This window comes from Sphaeramia orbicularis, unplaced genomic scaffold (assembly GCF_902148855.1).
Source record: "Sphaeramia orbicularis unplaced genomic scaffold, fSphaOr1.1, whole genome shotgun sequence".
NCBI lineage: Eukaryota > Metazoa > Chordata > Actinopteri > Kurtiformes > Apogonidae > Sphaeramia > Sphaeramia orbicularis.
The window spans coordinates 60,001-80,233 of record NW_021941551.1 but is presented as its reverse complement, the minus strand read 5'-3'; the positions used below and the strand labels follow the sequence as shown (position 1 = coordinate 80,233).

The 20,233-nt window shown below is 43.8% G+C and overlaps 1 protein-coding gene across 1 annotated transcript in view; it reads right to left on the bottom strand.

The window, feature by feature from the left end:
- Positions 1-20,233, bottom strand: part of LOC115416085 (uncharacterized) — a 67,288-nt gene that overhangs the window by 23,855 nt on the left and 23,200 nt on the right. The window contains exons 2-5 of the mRNA XM_030129792.1: positions 7,897-7,955; positions 7,593-7,658; positions 462-530; positions 207-287 (exon numbers count right to left, since the gene is read on the bottom strand). Of these exons, the coding sequence (XP_029985652.1) occupies positions 207-287; positions 462-530; positions 7,593-7,658; positions 7,897-7,935 (255 nt within the window). The 5' untranslated portion in view covers positions 7,936-7,955. The remainder of the gene's footprint in view (positions 1-206; positions 288-461; positions 531-7,592; positions 7,659-7,896; positions 7,956-20,233) is intronic.

The following is a 20,233-nucleotide window of genomic DNA, read 5'->3' as shown; positions in this document are numbered from 1 at the left end:
GTTCAAGAATTTAGAATTAAATTAAAATTCAGGTGTAAAATGCTGGTGCAAAAAAATTCAGATGATTAATTTCAGTCCAAAAAATTCAGTACTAGAAATTCAATGTCTTTTATAATTCCAAATTTGATGAGACAGAGTTACTTCCATAAAAGTACACTGCAGTGTTAGTTTTATAAACGAGTGTAAATGTGGAACAGTCGACTCACGTTTGTGCTAAAACAGTCATTCAGAAAGTGATCCACATCTCTTTTAGATTTCTCTTTTTCCAAAGTGCACCTGACTGTGGCCTGCATCACATGTAAAACACACACACACACACACATCAGATATAAAACACACACACACACATCACATGTAAAACACACACACACATCAGATATAAAACACACACACACACACACACACACACACCTGCATCATGCAGAATGTGTGCACAGGTCATGCTGACCCCCTGTACGTACATTTAAGGTTGGACCTTTAACCACTGGGACGGTTTGGGTCAGATTTTCCAGAGAGATTTTGATGGAAGGCTGAAGCAGAAAAGAAAAACACCACAAATTCAACATTAAAGCAGTTCCAGTTGAATGTGTGCGGTGGTCAGGTTATTTGGTTCTTTGGTCGTTCATCCTCGTTCCTCTGAAACGAGGTGTGTAACCCAGTAGTGATAACCCAGTGGAACTGACTTTGCTTGTATAAGCACATTTTTTAAACATGTACTTTCTTATGTTTGTCACCATGTTCAGTTGGTGCAACTTAAAGTAGTTTCACACACACTGTACAAAAAAATCTGTAATTGAACAGAATTTTCACTGTTTATTTGACAGATTTTTCCTGTATTTTTCAGATCCTGGAAAATATCAATGAAATGACACAAACGGACTGTGATTTTACATGTCAAATGGAAAAGAACAGGAAAAAACTGGAACTGTGAAGAACCAGAAAATTTCAATTTTTTTAAAAGAATTTTTTTCTTTTTTTCACAGAAAAACAGTTAAAATACATTTGCAAATGTATCGTAATTTCACAAATATTTATTTTCTATTCATGAGATTAAACTGTTAATTTAAAGTTTAATACTGTAAAAAAAAAATTAAATGAGAGGACTTCCGCTTCCGGCCGAATGGAGTAAGCAGCAGCTGAAGGCAGCTCCTCTAAACTTTGATAATTAAAAACCTTCTGTGTCAATGAAACAACGATATTTTGGATTATATCAAGCCTCAAGCCCTCTCAATACATCTTAGTTTACTATGAAGAAAGAAAGCAGTCGAAAATATATACAGAAAACCTTACAAACTTCACCGGCTCCAACACGCGCAAAAGAAACACCTGAAATGGCGGAACAGGACTCAGCTATCTCTGTGAGGACACTTCGAAATGAACTACGAGCGTACCGCGAAGGTATGTTGAACGATATAAAAACGCAGATAGAAAGCATGCATCAAGACATACGGAAAGATATCTCCTTGCTCCGGGAAGAAGCGAAAGCGGACATTAATACGCTACGAGGAGAATTATCACTGAAAATAGAAGCACTGCATAAAGTCCACACTGAAACCGCTGACACACAGAGAAATGGAAAGGTCGCTTTGTGATACTTCTGACAGAATAACTGCTGTAGAAAAAGCACACGAAACTCTAAAGAGAGACTAAGATAAACTACAAGAGAAATGTATGGACCTCGAAAACAGAAGCCGCAGGCAAAATCTGCGTATAGTGGGGATCACCGAGGATACGGAGGCGGGGAACCCCAGCCGCTTTGCAGCGGATTTTTTTGTCGAGGTGCTCGGAGAAGAAAACTTCGAATCACCCATTATCATTGACCGGGCTCACAGGACCCTCGCCCCCAAACCACGGAGAGGAGAGCGCCCATGAGCTATAATTGTTCGCCTACACCACTATTCTGACAAGGAGAAAATTCTGAGACTACGTAGGTGCAAAGGCCGCCTGTTCTACAAGGGTTCTCCCGTGCATATCTTCCCAGACTTGAGCCCCGAGGTCGGCAAACTACGAGCATCATTCAACCCGGTGAAAGTGAAACTGCGCAACGTTGGAGTCCCGTACAGCCTGTATTATCCTGCGAAGCTGGTAATAACAGTGAACAACACCAGGCACTCATTCACAGACCCACAGGAAGCTGAAAATTTCATCAAAACCTATGGCCCGACTACACCTGGTGAAGGTGAGGATTAAAGAAGCCTAAACCTAAGCCCAAAGTCACCAGGAGAAACAGCTGAGGAAAAATATCGGACAATATTGAAAAAAATATAATTATTCATAGACAATGTCTCATCATACCTGATATGTTCTCTGGTGGAGTAATCCCACTTGGATTTGTTGTAAGTTCCCTTCTCTCCTTCTCCCATGTTTTCCCTCTTGTTTATTTAAACAATTATCTATTTACTTTATTGATATAATTATTAATCATTGACTTGTTGGCTCACTATTATTATTATTTATCTTCAGCCAAATAGGTGGTTGAGAATATGGGGAAAGGAACTAAATTTAGTAAATGTAATTTATTTATGTTATACCTGAACTTAGTATTAAAGGGCTACCATTTTGAAGGATTTTGAAGGATGAATCACAGTTGTTATTAAGATAATGCAGAAGTTAACAATATGTAATCTTATGGAGCTTAGTGGTAAGTCAAATGCCTATGTCCCTCTTAAGGTTGGATAATATCCTCTGCGAAGGATGTTCTTTTTATATTTTTTATATCTGTTTTTTCGGTTTGGGGAAAGTTAGAGAGGGATTCAGGTTTAGTCCCAAGGGGCTAATTTTTTGTTTAGTTCAAAACTGTTTTGTATTCAGGAGGACATCATATAAGAAGCCTGAAATAAGATGTATTAATCACACAATAACTAGTTATGACAACTGATTACAGTACTTCTTTAATTGGATCAATGCCGCAAAACCTGGTCAAATTTATATCGTGGAATTGTAAAGGACTTAACGGAGCTGTAAAGCGAGGTAATATTCTAGCACATTTGAAAAAACTGGGAATGGATATAGGTTTCCTACAGGAAACACATCTGAAAAACCAAGATCATAACAGACTGCGTAGCAAATGGATAGGACAAATATTTCATTCCAACTTCAGTGGGAAGAGTAGAGGTACAGCAATATTAATAAATAAAACGACTCCATTTATTGCCTCAAAAATAAAGCCAGACTCCTATGGGAGATACATCATTGTGACCAGCAAACTTTATGATAATCTAGTTACATTAGTAAATATATATGCCCCCAATGTGGATGATGAACAATTTATATCTTCATTATTGTCAAAATTACTAGATATAGATTCTCACCAGCTGATAATTGGAGGGGATTTTAACTCTGTATTGGATACAGTCCTTGATAGGTCATCGCATAGACCAGCCACTTTATCTAAAACAGCAAAAACCATACATACATTTATGAAAACCTATAAAATAATAGAGCCATGGAGAACTCTGTTTCCTAATACGCGTCAGTATTCTTACTTCTCTTCGGTTCATCATACTTACACCAGGATAGATTATTTTCTGATAGATAGCAAACTTTTTTCATTAATAAAATATTGCAATTATGAAACAATAATGCTATCAGATCATGGCCCACTTGCCTTACACTTAGCCTTTGGAAACAAGCATACATCAAAGATATGGAGGTTTGATAACAGCTTATTGTTGAATAAACAGGGAGTGGAAGAAATTAAAAATCAAATAAATTTTTATCTGTCGACTAACGACACCCCAGATACTACAAGATCCACCCTGTGGGAAGCATTAAAAGCATATGTTAGGGGGCAGATAAGCTCATGGAATAGTTTGATAAATAGAAAACGAAGAGAGAGGGAAACCCAAATTATGAACGAAATAACAGAAATAGATAAACAACATTCATCTGACCCCTCATTAAATTTACATAAAAAGAAATTGTCCCTTCAGACTGAACTTAACTTAATCTATACCACAAGGACCATCCAACTCATTACCAATGCAAAATAGAAATATTATGAACAAGGGGAAAAGACAGGGAGGGTTTTAGCGCAACAAATAAAGGAACAAGCTGCTTCAAGAATGATGACAGAAATACGAACAAACAGGTGAAATCACAAGAGACTTAAAAGAGATAAATAATACTTTCCAAAGTTTTTATTCAAAACTCTATGCTTCAGAATCCAAGAAAAACCCTGCTCTTATAGATACATTTTTTGAAAAACTTGATATCCCAATAATTAGTCCAGAAGATAAAGAACAATTAGAAAAACCCATAACAAAAGAAGAAATAGAACAAGCTATAAACAAAATGCAAAATTCCAAAGCCCCTGGCCCTGACGGCTATACTTCAGAGTTTTATAAAGAATTTAAGAGTCAGATTTCCTCCCTATTATTAGACGTATACAATGAGTCATTGAGTAAAGGCTCTCTACCCCCAACTTTCTACCAAGCAAGCATCTCTTTAATTCATAAAAAGGACAAAGACTCCGTAGACCCAGGTTCTTACAGACCAATAAGTTTATTGAATGTAGATAATAAAATACTTGCTAAAATTTTAGTGACACGCCTAGAAACAATTTTACCAACAATAATCTCCCAGGACCAAACTGGATTTATAAAAGACAGACAATTATTTTTTAACATCAGAAGATTATTAAATATTATTCACACTAAAGATAATGAGAACCCTCACCCTGAGATCCTGCTCTCCTTGGATGCGGAGAAAGCCTTCGACAGGGTTGAATGGGACTATCTATTTTTGACCCTGTCAAAATTTGGATTTGGCTTTAAATTTATTTCTTTGATTAAATTATTATATGTTCAACCCCAAGCCTCAGTACAAACAAATAAAGTACACTCCAGTTATTTCCCCCTTAGCCGTTCTACCAGACAGGGATGCCCCCTCTCACCATTACTTTTCGCACTAGCTATCGAACCTCTTGCTATCTCTCTGCGTGCAACAAAAGAATACGTTGGGATTAGAAGAGGGGAAACAGTGCATAAAGTGTCTTTATATGCAGATGATCTTTTATTGTATATTTCGAATCCTATAAAATCAGTTCCAGTCATAATGATAATTTTAAAAGATTTTGGAGCAATATCGGGATACAAACTAAATTTGTCCAAAAGTATACTATTTCCAATCAATTCCAAAGCCCGACAAAACATAAGTACCTTCAGCACCTTTCCATTTGCAAGTTCACTTCAGTTTAAATACCTTGGGATAAACATTACTCAGGAATTTTCTGGCTTGTTAAAACATAATTTCTCAAAACTATATGACCAAACGAAAAAGAATATAGATAAATGGATGAATCTCCCAATTTCATTAGCGGGACGAATAAATATTATTAGAATGAACATCTTACCCAAATTTCTATTTTTATTTCAAAGCATTCCAATTTTAATAAATAAAGATTTTTTCAATAAATTAGATACCTTATTATCTGGGTTCATATGGAATAAAAAAACTCCAAGAATTAAAAAGATTTTCTTTCAAAGACCGAAATCTCAGGGAGGTATGGCACTACCTAACCTCCGACTTTATTATTGGTCCTGTAATATTCGCTCTTTGTTATTAGGCCTTTGTACCCGAGAAACCGAGTGGACAAAGATGGAGAATCAAAGCTGTTATCCTTCCTCATTACAAGCATATATTTATTCAGCTCTCCCTATTTCTAAGTTAAAATTTAAGAACCCAGTAGTCTCTCACACAATTACAATCTGGTCTCAAATAAGGAAGTATTATGGATGGGATAGTACTTCTTTATTAACTCCATTGATAAACAACCACATGTTTACACCATCCCTTTCAAACCAATTCTACCAGTGGAATCTCAAAGGAATAAATTCTATAAAAGGTTTATAAGGTTTTCCCTACATTCCATCAACTACGAGAACAATACAACATAGATAAAAGAGACTTTTTCAAATATTTACAGCTCCGAAGCTTTGTAAAAACTATATTTCCGTCCTTTCCTGATCAGCCTCCCGATTCCATAATGGATACACTGTTTTTGATTGATCCTTTTAAAAAAGGTGCGATAGCTAAAATTCACAACATGCTGTCACAGTTGGACTGTACTACCACACTGGATCATTTAAAAAGGGCTTGGCAAGAGGATTTGGGTGTAGACATTGAATATAATCAATGGTTAAAAGCCCAAGAACGTGTTCACTCCTCCTCTGTATGCATCAGACACGGTCTTTTGCAATTCAAGATTCTACACAGACTTCATCTATCAAAGCTGAAACTATCAAAGATGTTTCCCTCGGTAAACCCCTCCTGTGACAGACGTAAACAGGGGCCGGCTTCACTTGCACATATGTTTTGGAACTGTCCTTGTGTTAAAATATACTGGACCAAGATATTTCAGACTTTATCTGAAATCTTAAAAAAACAACTTAGACCAGATCCTGTTTTTGCTTTGTTTGGTGTGAACCCGGCTGCTGTAGAACTTTCCAACAACCAAAACAATATGATATGTTTTGTGGTGTTACTAGCGCGAAGATTAATCCTATTAAATTGGAAACAAAAAACCTCTCCCGCTCATTCAGCCTTAATGAGAGAAGTAATGAAACATTTACAACTGGAAAAAATTAAATTTTCATTAAAAGGGAAATTAAATGCATTCCACTTAACATGGCAACCTTTCATTGATTATTTTAATAATACAAATGTGTAAACAACTTAAAATTGGTGATATACGATGTCCTCGTTTGTTTGTTTGTTTGTTTGTTTGTTTGCTTTTTCTTTATGTTCATTGTTTACTGCTGTTTGTGCGCTTTTTGTTTTACTACGTGTTCTCACTTTTTTTTTTTTTTTGCATTGAGCATAGTGAATGTATATGAACACGTCTTTGTTGCTATATGAAAAAACCCAATAAAGAGAATTTTAAAAAAAATAATAATAATAATAAAATGAGATAAAATTACTGACAGTTAACGGTAACAGAAGTATTAGTTCTGTCAGTTGAACCAGACTTGTTTGTTCATTGACAAATATCTTGTGTAATTACAGGAGGTTTCACAACAAAACTGTTGAATAAATGTATTTTTGTGAATGTATAACATGTATAAGCACTGATAAACTGTCCAAATACAGTTTTTATCAGTGGATTGGACAACTGAGTCTGACTGAAAATTATTTATATATATATTTATAGGGAATTGGATTGTTTTAATACATGTAAATATTCTTTATTAAGCATTAAAAAGTAAAATAAAATTTAAAAAAAGCAAAATCTCATGTAAAGTTAGGGCAAAAAACTGTATTTGAATTATGGAAAATTACTGTATTTTTATCAGATGATTATTTTCTGTTATTTAACAGTATTTTTTCAGTGCCCCTGCAGCTGGAATATGACTGTTTTTTTACGGCTTTGTTGTGACAGTGTGTAATGAGCTACGTCTGCGGTGTCTGTGGAACTGAGCCTCTACACTGGACTGGGTTCTGCTTCTGTGCACTGACACTTCATTCATGGCAGAAGAACTGGAAATTTAGCTCAATACATTTTCCAAGTAGCTTGACCAACACTGCACACACACACACACACACACACACACACACACACACACACACACACACACAGTCAAAGCGGTGCTTACCCATTCCTTTATAATGAAGTAATCCCAACAGTCTGCCGTTAACAGGTTACATGTGTTCAGCAGCACCTGGAACACACACACATACATGTAAATATGTACATGGGACAAACTCAGGTGTGATTACAGTCGAACTCAGAGTATCAAATGTAACCCTAACCACAGTCCTTTTAGTTCCTGATTCAGGCTACGATAGGATCTGAAGTGGACCAGAGCAGTCCAGTAAAACTAACAAACACAGTCCAGTCCAAAGTGGAACCAGTCCAATGACAGAAAGGAACAGTTCTGCAGCAGAACGCACACTTACCAGGAGGAACAGGAATGCACGTGTCCATGTCATGGCCATAAATGGACTCCAGTGTCCCACTGCAACGAGACAGAGGACCGACCAGTTAGAGAAACGTTTAAGGGACACATTCAGCCTGGAACAAATGAAAACACACACAGCAGTGAGCTGTAGAAAAAAAAACAAACTTTGAAAATGTGAACAAGAGGATTACAGAAGAGCTAACACAACAGGTCCCATGTATATTAGAGTTTAAACCAGGGTTCTTTCAGGTTCCACATTCAGTCTGATCTGATCTACCAACCAGGAACAGAAGAACAGAAGAACCCAGAAAGAATGACAACTGCACATTTAGGTCTGTGTGTGAGAGAAAAAAACACATTAAATGATGAAAATACTGACTTTTACAAACTATCCAAACAAAAAACATGTGAAGAACCTGAAAAACCTGAAATTTCTTCAGAAAAATCAGTTCAATTTGAACAATATTCTGCCTCCACGACTCATTTCTACATGTCGTCGGCTTCCAGATAAAACCTGCTCTGTGACCTTTGGCAAATTTTACAGGAGAAACAAAAAACTGTTTCTATAACAGGAAACTGAAATATGACCAAAATATCTGTTCCTTTAATGTTGGTACTGATGATGGAATGGAAACAACTTTCACAGGAGACTGAAATTTGAAGATATAACAGAGATAGCAGGTTTTATTCCCAACCAAAACTGTCACTGAGCAGGTTTTAGCAGGAAGCCGACGACATGAGTGATGGATCAGATCTGCAAAGACACTAAACACTGAGGAGCAGGAAGAGAAGAGTTCAAAGTGGACTGGATCTAAGACAGACACTTCAGGTCGGACACATTTTATTGGAACAGGAGAGTTTGGAAATGGAAAGAGTTTCAGAATTTAATGTGATTTTTTGCACTAAAACAAAGAAAAAAAATTGAAGTTTATATTATTGATAGAAATTGTAGCATATATATATATATATATATATATATATATATATATATATATATATATATATATATACACACACACACTCCAAATGAAGGATGACACTTTACAGGTGATTTTTTTTTTTTTTCATATAATGGCACTAAATCTTTAAATCAACCATAAGAGCTAAAGAACACACAAATAAAACAAACAAACAAACAAACGTGTAATTACAAAGTACTGACATGTCACATTAGCAAAATAACCATGAGCATTAGCCTGACTGAAACCTAATAAGCTAATAAGCTAATAAACATTAGCTTAGCTCGCTAGTGTAAATGATAAATTAATAAACCAGTGAGAGACACCAGATATGCAGTAACGTGTACAGTGAACACAAACGGACCTTGTGCGTCTTCAGAGGGGCAGCTAACACAAAAACTATGAAGTGACTGTGTCGAACTTTCTTTTAAGTTTTTTAACCATTTTTTCTCCTTCTGATGTTAAGACAGGAAGTTACTCTTCAAAATAAAAGTCCACTACTGTACATCCAAACTGGAAGTTACTCTTTACGTAGCCATCCATCCCTCCATTATCCTCCTCTTATCCGGGGCCAGGTCACAGGGGTAACAGTCTAAGCAGGGACGCCCAGACTTCCCTCTCCTCAGACTCCTCCTCCAGTTCTTCCGGGGGGACCCCGAGGCGTTCCCAGTCCAGCCCACAGACATAGTCTCTCCAACGTGTCCTGGGTCTTCCCCGAGGTCTCCTCCCAGTGGGACATGCCCGGAACACCTCCCCAGGGAGGAGTCCAGGAGGATCTGAAACAGATGCCTGATCCACCTCAGCTGGTTCCTCTGGATGTGGAGGAGCAGCGGCTCTACTCCGAGCTCCTCCCTGGTGACTGAGCTCCTCCCCCTATCCCTAAGGGTGCGCCCAGCCACCCTGCGGAGGAAACTCATTTGGACCGCTTGTATCCGGGATCTGGTCCTTTTGGTCATGACCCAAAGTTCATGACCATAGGTGAGGGTAGGAACGTAGATTGACCAGTAAATCCAGAGCTTCTCCTCTCGGCTCAGCTCCTTCTTCACCACAACCGACCGGTACAGCGACTGCATCACTGCAGACGCTGCACCGATCCGTCTGTCAATCTCACGCTCCATCCTTCCCTCACTGTGAACCAGACCCAGATACTTAAACTCCTCCACTGGGGGCAAAGACTCTCCACCGACCCGGAGAGGGCAGACCACCTTTTTCCGGTCCAGAACCATGGCCTCGGATTTGGAGGTGCTGATCCTCATCCCGCTCGCTTCACACTCGGCTGCAAACTGCCGCAGGACACGCTGGAGGTCCAGGTTTGATGAGGCCAACAGGACAACGTCATCTGCAAAAAGCAGAGATGAAATCCTGTGGTCCCCAAACCGGACCCCCTCCGGCCCCTGGCTGCGCCTAGAAATTCTGTCCATAAAAATTATGAACAGAACCGGTGACAAAGGGCAGCCCTGCCGGAGTCCAACATGCACCTGGAACAGGTCTGACTTACTGCCGGCAATGCGAACCAGGCTCCTGCTTCGGTCATACAAGGACCGGACTGCCCTTAACAGAGGGCCCCGGACCCCATACTCCCGAAGCACCCCCCCACAGGATACCACGAGGGACACGGTCGAATGCCTTCTCCAAATCCACAAAACACATGTGGAGTGATTGGGCAAACTCCCATCAGCCCTCGAGTACCCAATGGAGGGTATAGAGCTGGTCCAGTGTTCCGTGACCAGGACAAAAACCGCATTGTTCCTCCTGGATCCGAGGTTCGACTACGGGTCGGATCCTCCTCTCCAGTACCCTGGAATAGACTTTCCCCGGGAGGCTGAGGAGTGTGATCCCCCTGTAGTTGGAGCACATCCTCCAGTCCCCCTTCTTAAAAAGGGGGACCACCACCCCGGTCTGCCAATCCAGAGGTACTGTCCCCGACCGCCACGCGATGTTACAGAGACGTGTCAGCCAAGACAGTCCCTGCACATCCAGAGATTTAAGGTACTCAGGGTGAATCTCATCCACCCCCGGTGCCCTGCCACCGAGGAGCTTGCCAACCACCTGGGTGACTTCAGCTTGGGTGATGGACGAGTCCACCTCTGAGACCTCAGCCTCTGCTTCCTCCACAGAAGACGTGACAGTGGGATTGAGGAGATCCTCGAAGTATTCCTTCCACCGTCCGACAACATCCCCAGTCGAGGTCAGCTCCTCCCACTTCCACTGTAAACAGTGTTGGCGGTGCACTGCTTTACCTCCTGAGGTGCTGAATGGTTTGCCAGAATTTCCTCGCGGCTGACCGATAGTCCTCCTCCATGGCCTCCCCAAACTCCACCCAGACCCGAGTTTTTGCCTCCACAACCGCTTGGGCTGCAGCATGCTTGGCCTTCCGGTACCCATCAGCTGCCTCCGGAGTCCCACAGGCCAACAAGGCTCGATAAGACTCCTTCTTCAGCTTGATGGCATCCCTTACTTCTGGGATCCACCACCATGTTCAGGGATCACCGCCACGACAGGCACCGGAGACCCTGTGACCACAGCTCCGAGCAGCCGCTTCCACAATGGAGGTGGAGAACATAGTCCACTCGGACTCAATGTCCCCAACCTCCCCCAGGATCTGGGAGGAGCTCTGGGATCTGGGAGAAGCTCTCCCGGAGATGGGAGTTGAAGACCGCGCTGACATCGGGCTCTACCAGACGTTCCCAACAGACCCTCACAACACGTGTGGGCCTGCCGAGTCAGTCCGGTTTCCTCCTTCACCAGCGGATCCAACTCACCACTAGGTGGTGATCGGTTGACAGCTCCGCCCCTCTCTTCACCCGAGTGTCCAAAACACGCGGTTGGAGGTCTGATGATACGACAACGAAGTCGATCATCAACCTCCGGCCTAGGGTGTCCTGGTGCCACGTGCACTTCTGGACCTCCCTGTGTTGGAACCTGGTGTTTGTTCTGGACAAACTGTGATGAGCACAGAAGTCCAATAACAGAACACCACTCGGGTTCAGATCAGGGAGGCCATTCCTCCATCACCCCCCTCCAGGTCTCACTGTCATTGCCCACGTGAGTGTTGAAGTCCCCCAGGAGAACAATGGAGTCCCCAGTCGGAGTGCCATCCAGCACCCCTCCCAGGGACTCCAAGAAGGTCAGGTACTCTGCACTGCTGTTGGGCCCGTAGGCCCAGACAACAGTGAGGCACCTGTCCCCGACCCGAAGGTGCAGGGACACCACCCTCTCGTTCACCGGGGTGAACTCCAACACATAGCGGCTGAGCTGAGGGGCTATGACCACGCCCACACCAGCCCGCCGCCTCTCACCGCAGGCAACGCCAGAGAAGTGGAGAGTCCAGCCCCTCTGGAGGGGTTGGGTTCCAGAGCCCCAGCTGTGTGTGGAGGTGAGCCCGACTATATCTAGATGGTATGTCTCAACCTCTGTCACAAGCTCAGGCTCCTCCCCCCCAGCGAAGTGACATTCCATATCCCAAGAGCCAGACTCTGTGTCCGGGGATCGGGTCGTTGAGCCCCATGCTGTCGACTGTCACCCAATCCACAATGCACCCGGCCCCTATGGTTCCCTCGGCAGGTGGTGGGTCCACCGAAGGACGTAGCCAAAAAAAACAAAACAAAACAAAACAAAACAAAAACAACCCAAAAAAAAACAATATGCCAAGATGCAATTACAGAAGTGAAATTAGCAATTATACTTAGGGTCATTTACAGACATAATGTAATATTATTTTTCTCACATCAAAGAAAGAAGAAAATCTGCAGTCACTGTTTTTTGTCGGTTCTTCTGCTGTTATTATTTGACTGTAGATCAGATTGGTCTGTACTAGGGATGGAACCATAAACGGCAGTAAAGTCACAGACGGTTAGTATTACCGTTTAAATTCTAATTACCTCCACCAAGGAGGTTATGTTTTTGCCTGGGTTTGTTTGTTTGTCTGTTTGTTTGTTTGTTTGTTTGTTTGTTTGTTTGTCTGTCCGTTAGTGTGCAACATAACTCAAAAAGTTATGGACAGATTTGGATGAAATTTTCAGGGTTTGTTGGAAATGGGATAAGGAAGAAATGATTAAATTTTGGTGGTGATCGGGGCTGGGGGGGCCCACGGGGGGGGGGCCACTGATAAGCCTTGGCGGAGGTCTGCGCTGTCCGAGTGCTTCTAGTTATCATGATAACCTTGTTTGATTACCGCAATTTCATATATATATATATATATATATATATATATATATATATATATATATATATATATATTTATATATGTATATGTGTGTGTGTATATATATATATATATATATATATATATATATATATATATATGTACATACAGTACAGGCCAAAAGTTTGGACACACCTTCTCATTCTTCACATTTTCTTTATTTTCATGACTATTTTCATTGTAGATTCTCACTGAAGGCATCAAAACTATGAATGAACACATGTGGAATTATGTACTTAACAAAAAAGTGTGAAATAACTGAAAACATCTCTTATATTCTAGTTTCTTCAAAGTATCCACCCTTAGCTCTGATGACTGCCTTGCACACCCTTGGCATTCTCTTGATGAGCTTCCAGAGGTAGTCACCTGAAATGGTTTCCACTTCATAGCTGTGCCTTGTCAGGGTTACTTAGTGGAATTTCTTGCCTTATTGATGGGGTTGGGACCATCAGTTGTGTTGTGCAGAAGTCAGGTTGATGCACAGCTGACAGCCCTATTGGACAACTGTTAGAATGCATATTATGGCGAGAACCAATCAGCTAAGTAAAGACAAACGAGTGGCCATCATTACTTTAAGAAATGAAGGTCAGTCAGTCTAGAACATTTCAAAAACTTTGAATGTGTCCCCAAGTGCAGTCGCAAAAACCATCAAGCGCTCCAACCAAACTGGCTCACATGAGGACCGCCCCAGGAAAGGAAGACCAAGAGTCACCTCTGATGCTGAAGATAAGTTCATCTGAGTCACCAGCCTCAGAAATCGCAAATTAACAGCAGCTCAGATTAGAGACCAGATGAATACCACACAGAGCTCTAGCAGCAGACACATCTCTACAACAACTGTTAAGAGGAGACTGCGTGAATCAGGCCTTCATGGTCAAACAGCTGCTAGGAAACCACTGCTCAGGAGAGGCAACAAACACATGAGATTTATTTGGGCCAAGAAACCCAAGGAATGGACATTAGACCAGTGGAAATCTGTGCTTTGGTCTGATGAGTCCAAATTTGAGATCTTTGGATCCAACCGCCGTGTCTTTGTGCGATGCAGAAAAGGTGAACGGATGGATGCTACATGCCTGGTTCCCACCGTGAAACATGGAGGGGGAGGTGTGATGGTGTGGGGGTGCTTTGCTGGTGACGCTGTTGGGGATTTATTCAAGATTGAAGGCAACCTGAATCAGCATGGCTACCACAGCATCCTGCAGTGACATGCCATTCCATCCGGTCTGCGTTTAGTTGGACCATCATTTATGTTTCAACAGGACAATGACCCCAAACACACCTCCAGGCTGTGTGAGGGATATTTGACCAAGAAGGAGAGTGATGGAGTGCTGCGCCAGATGACCTGGCCTCCACAGTCACCGGACCTGAACCCGATCGAGATGGTTTGGGGTGAGCTGGACCGCAGAGTGAAGGCAAAAGGACCAACAAGTGCTAAGCATCTGTGGGAACTTCTTCAAGACTGTTAGGAAACCATTTCAGGTGACTACCTCTGGAAGCTCATCAAGAGAATGGCAAGAGTGTGCAAAGCAGTCATCAGAGCTAAGGGTGGCTACTTTGAAGAAACTAGAATATAAGAGATGTTTTCAGTTATTTCACACTTTTTTGGTAAGTACATAATTCCACATGTGTTCATTCATAGTTTTGATGCCTTCAGTGAGAATCTACAATGAAAATAGTCATGAAAATAAAGAAAATGCAAAGAATGAGAAGGTGTGTCCAAACTTTTGGCCTGTACTGTATGTTCTGTATATGTTCTGTGTATGTTCTGTATGTGTTCTGTATATGTTCTGTATATGTTCTGTATATGTTCTGGGTTGTGACTGTCATGTGTAGTCCATGTGTGTTTTATATGACAGACTAACAGTCTTTGTTAGAACGAGTCCATGCGCTGATGTTTTGGATCCAGTCTGTGAAACACTCATATGTAGCAGTGTGTCCAAGAGGAATATCCCCAGGGGACGATAAAGTTTACTTTACTTTCCTTCACTTGACTTTCCTTTCCTTTCCTTTCCTTTCCTTTCCTTTCCTTTACTTGACTTGACTTTACTTGACTTCATATATAACCTCCTCAGACCCAGCTATAGGTGTCATACCCGCAGCCAGACGTTAGTCTGGTCTCGTCTGTCTTTTATGTTTTGTTTGTCGTTTCCTGTTTTATTTTGTTAAGTTTTCCCTCATGTGTCTTGTCTGTCGTCTTTACTTCCTGTTCCCTGTTCTCCCTGACCTCTTACCTGATTACCTGTCTCCGCCCTGATTTGCTCCACCTGTGTCTAGTTGTCTTCCCTCCCTTTTGTGTATTTAAACCCTGTCTCTTCCCTCAGTCAGACGCCAGTTTGTAACTCTTGTAGTTCTTACCAGCGTCTTGACCTCGTCTGTTCGTTTTGTCTGCCTGTTGTGACCCTTTTTGGATTCCTCGGTTTTTTTGCCTACTGCCTGCTCCCTGTCGGTTTTTGTCTGCCTCATTGGATTTCCTGGTTTCGATCTTCTCGCCCTGACTTTCTGGTACGTGAGTATTTGTCTAGCCCTTATGTCCTGTTGCCTGAGTGATAGCCTGCCTGTGCATGACCTGTTTCCGTCCCTGACCTCCCTTTGCTTTTCCCCAGTCGGGAAAAATACCCCAAACGCCGCTCGGGGAGACGGGCTGCCGCCCTCGAACCGGAGGACGAATCAGAGGAGGATATCTCCAACCTTTATCCTCAAGATTCTGTCATTATTATTATTCTTTCACCTGTGTGTGAATAATAAATCTTTTGAACCTTATTTTTGTGTCCGAGTTACTGCATTTGGATTCAGTGTTTGTACTAGCCGCATTACAGTACAAACTGGCCATAAAATGAATCCAGCAAAACTCACACAGGTCAAGGAGGCTATCCAGTCCCAGGGGCACAGGTTGGGTGGACAGGAGAAGACGCTACACTCCCTGGTGGATAGGATGACACAATTAGCCACGCAGGTCTCCCAGCTCACCCGTACCCAGGCTGTGGCTGCAGCCGTGTCAGGCGAGAATCGGGCCACCAATTCGCCAGTTCACGACTCGGCTGAGCCGAACATTCCGGCGCCATCTAAATATTCTGGTAATCCTGACACTTGTCGTGATTTTTTCACCCAGCTCCAGTTAATTTTTGATTCCCAGCCCGTTCGATTTGCTAAAGACTCTGTTAAGATTGCCTATGTGGCCAGCCTGTTGGAGGGCCCCCCTTTAAGCTATTTCAATGCTCTTTTTGAGCAAGATTCCCCTGCTGTTCAGTCTTTTTCGGCTCTTGTTTCAGAACTTAAGAGAGTATATGACCACCTGGTCCGGAGCCAATTTGCTGGTCATCAGCTCATGAGGCTAAGACAGGGAGATAAGACCATCAGGCAGTATGTGAGCGCCTTTCGTACCCTAGCAGTTGAATCAGGGTGGAACAACCAGGCCCTGATTACTGCTTTTTTGACCGGCCTAAATCATTCTGTTGGCCGGGAGATGGCGCTTCGCCAACAGCTGCATTCCCTAGACGACGTCATCACCGAGGCTATCCGGGTCGCTGATCAAGAATCAGTGTGGCAGTCAGAGGAACCCGAGGTCCGCACTCCGACTAGTAAGGGACCTGGTCGTGAGGTGGTTCGTCTCCCAGTTGCTGAGATCGGCGGTAATAAAGAGGAGCCAATGCAACTGGGACGGGCTCACATCTCAGCTGAAGAACGCAGACGACATATGGTAGAAGGTCTCTGTCTATACTGCGGGCAAGGAGGGCACAGAGTCAGCAACTGTACGTTAAGACCGGATGCTAAGACAGGTGAAGGGTCGCTACTGAGCCGAACTGTTTGTCTGTCCACTGTCACTCGTCCGTTTCCTGTGGTTCTTCTGTGCTCTGATTCTCTGTCTCTCCAGCACCCCGTCCTGATCGATTCCGGTTCCGACGCTAATCTTATGGACCAGAACCTGGTACTTAAGTTGGGACTCAGCTCTACTCCTATCCAGCATCCACTAGAAGCTCGAGCCCTGGATGATCACGTGATCTGCAGGATAACCCACTGTACTGAGCCGGTCGCTGTGCAGTTCATGGACGGACACACTGAGGACATTAGTTTTCATATTTACAATTCAGACACTCAGACACTAATCCTGGGTTATCCTTGGTTGCAGAAACACGAACCCTTTATTGATTGGGGCACGGGGGAGGTTTACTCTTGGGGTAAAGAATGTGGAGCTCGTTGCAAGTTTGTTAAGTTACCTGTTTGTCCTCCCAAGATGCCTCAGATCTCCGTGGCCCCGGTTAGTGTTCCTCAGGAGGAGGATAAGGACTTCCCTGCACTGGAAAAGGTTCCTCCATGTTACCATGACCTTAAAGAGGTATTCAGTAAGTCTAAGGCTACGGCCCTACCTCCTCATCGCCCCTATGACTGTTCTATTGATTTACGACCTGGTACTTCTCCTCCTAAAGGGAGATTATATTCCCTGTCCGGCCCAGAGAACATGGCTATGAAAAAGTACATAGACGAGTCCCTGGCAGCTGGGTTAATTCGGCCCTCGTCGTCGCCTGCAGGAGCAGGCTTCTTTTTTGTTGATAAAAAGGATAAGTCTCTAAGACCATGCATAGACTATCGGGGGCTTAATGACATTACAATCCGTAACAGATATCCTTTACCACTGATGTCATCAGCCTTTGAACTGTTACATGGGGCCAAGATTTTTTCCAAACTAGACCTTCGTAATGCTTATCACTTAGTTAGAATCAGGGAAGGAGATGAGTGGAAGACAGCGTTCAACACCCCCAGTGGTCACTACGAGTACCTGGTAATGCCTTTTGGCCTCACCAACGCCCCTGCTGTCTTCCAGGCCCTTGTTAATGACGTGCTCAGGGACATGCTCAATGTGTTTGTGTTTGTCTATCTGGACGACATTCTGATTTTTTCCCCAGACGAGGAGACACACATTCAACATGTTCGCCAGGTGCTTCAAAAACTACTCGCCAACCAACTATTTGTCAAGGCAGAAAAATGCGAGTTCCACCAGCCTACGGTTTCCTTTCTGGGTTTCATCATTTCAGAGGGAAGTGTCCAGATGGATCCTGAGAAGGTTAGTGCGGTGAGGGAGTGGCCCACTCCTGTTACCCGGAAGGATGTTCAGAGGTTTCTTGGCTTCGCTAACTTTTATAGAAAGTTTATCCGGGGGTTCAGCAGTGTGGCTGCCCCCCTGCATTCTCTCACCTCTTCCAAGTCTGCATTCAGGTGGAGTCCGGAGGCTGATAAGGCGTTCAACCACCTAAAGGGGGCGTTCTCCACCGCTCCTGTCCTGTCCGTCCCTGACCCAGCTCTGCAGTTTGTGGTGGAAGTCGATGCCTCTGATTTGGGTGTTGGGGCTGTCATATCTCAACGCTCTCCTGTTGACAATAGGCTCCACCCCTGCGCCTACTTGTCAAAGAGACTGTCACCAGCTGAGAGGAATTATGACATTGGAAATCGTGAGTTGTTGGCCATCAAGGTGGCGTTGGAAGAATGGCGGCATTGGCTGGAGGGGACGGATGTGCCGTTTCTCATCTGGACGGACCATAAGAACCTTGAATATCTGCGATCGGCTAAGCGCCTCAACTCCCGTCAGGCCAGGTGGGCTCTATTTTTCACTCGCTTCAATTTCACCCTCTCCTACCGTCCTGGCTCCAAGAATGGGAAGCCGGATGCTCTCTCCAAAGTGTTCTCTCCTGACACATCTGTTTCTGAACCTGAAACTATTCTACCTAGTTCCTGTATGGTGGGGGCTTTTCATTGGGGTGTTGAGAAGTTGGTGATGGAGGCCCTGAATGACTGTGAGATTCCGGATGGCGTACCACCAGACCGCCTGTTTGTCCCTCCTCACCTCCGCCCCCAGGTGATCCAGTGGGGCCACGCTTCCAAGGTGGCGTGCCACCCCGGAGTGAAGAGGACCCTGTTTGTGCTTAAGCAACGTTTTTGGTGGACAGCCATGGAGAAGGACGTTGCTGAGTACGTGGCCGCTTGTCCTATATGTGCTGTCAATAAGACCTCCAATAAGGCCCCCATGGGGGAGCTGCGGCCGTTACCTGTCCCTAAAAGGTCCTGGTCGGACATTGCTCTGGACTTCGTGACTGGTTTGCCCTTGTCCAACGGTAACACGGTTGTTCTTACAGTAGTAGATAGATTCTCTAAGATGGTGCACTTTATTCCCCTACCTAAACTCCCTTCAGCTAAGGAAACAGCAGAGGCGCTGTTGACTCATGTTTTTCGCCTACATGGTTTCCCTAGAGACGTGGTCTCCGATAGAGGGCCCCAGTTCATTGCTAGTTTTTGGAAAGCTTTTTGTTCTCTCGTTGGTGCTTCTGTCAGTTTGTCTTCTGGCTTTCACCCGCAGACCAACGGCCAAACGGAAAGGCTTAATCAGGTCCTGGAGGTGGGTCTCCGTGTGTTGGCCTCTCAGAACCCCGCCTCCTGGAGCCGTCATCTGGTGTGGGTGGAGTTTGCTCACAACTCGCTTCCCAGTGCTTCTTCGGGTTTATCACCATTTCACGTGCTGTATGGTTATCAGCCGCCCTTGTTCCCTTCCCTTGAGAAGGAAGTGGGCGTGCCCTCGGCCTTGGCTCTGATCCACAGATGCAAGAGGACCTGGACTCGAGCTAGACAGGCCCTGCTGAAGGCTTCAAGCCGTTACAAGACCTCGGCGGATTCCCATAGAAGCTCCGCCCCCGTTTACCATCCGGACCAGCGGGTTTGGCTGTCGGCCAAACATCTCCCTCTTCGGATTGAGAGTCGCAAGTTGGCACCCAGGTTTGTAGGTCCATTTCCTATCTCGAAAGTTATTAATCCTGTTTCTGTACGCCTAAAACTGCCAAGGTCTATGAGGATCCATCCCACCTTTCATGTGAGCCAAATCAAACCAGTAAAAGAAAGCCACCTGGTCCCGCCCACCCAACCTCCACCTCCTCCTCGGATGATTGATGGGGATCCTGCCTACACGGTTCGACGCCTTATGGCTGCTCGTCGGTGAGGGAGAGGTTTCCAGTACCTCGTGGATTGGGAGGGTTATGGACCTGAGGAACGCTCCTGGGTGCCGGCTTCCCGGATTCTGGACCCGGACCTGATACAACAGTTCCATCGCAGCCATCCTGATGTCCCTGGTCCGTCTGGTGCCGTCCCTAGGAGGGGGGGTACTGTCATACCTGCAGCCAGACGATAGTCTG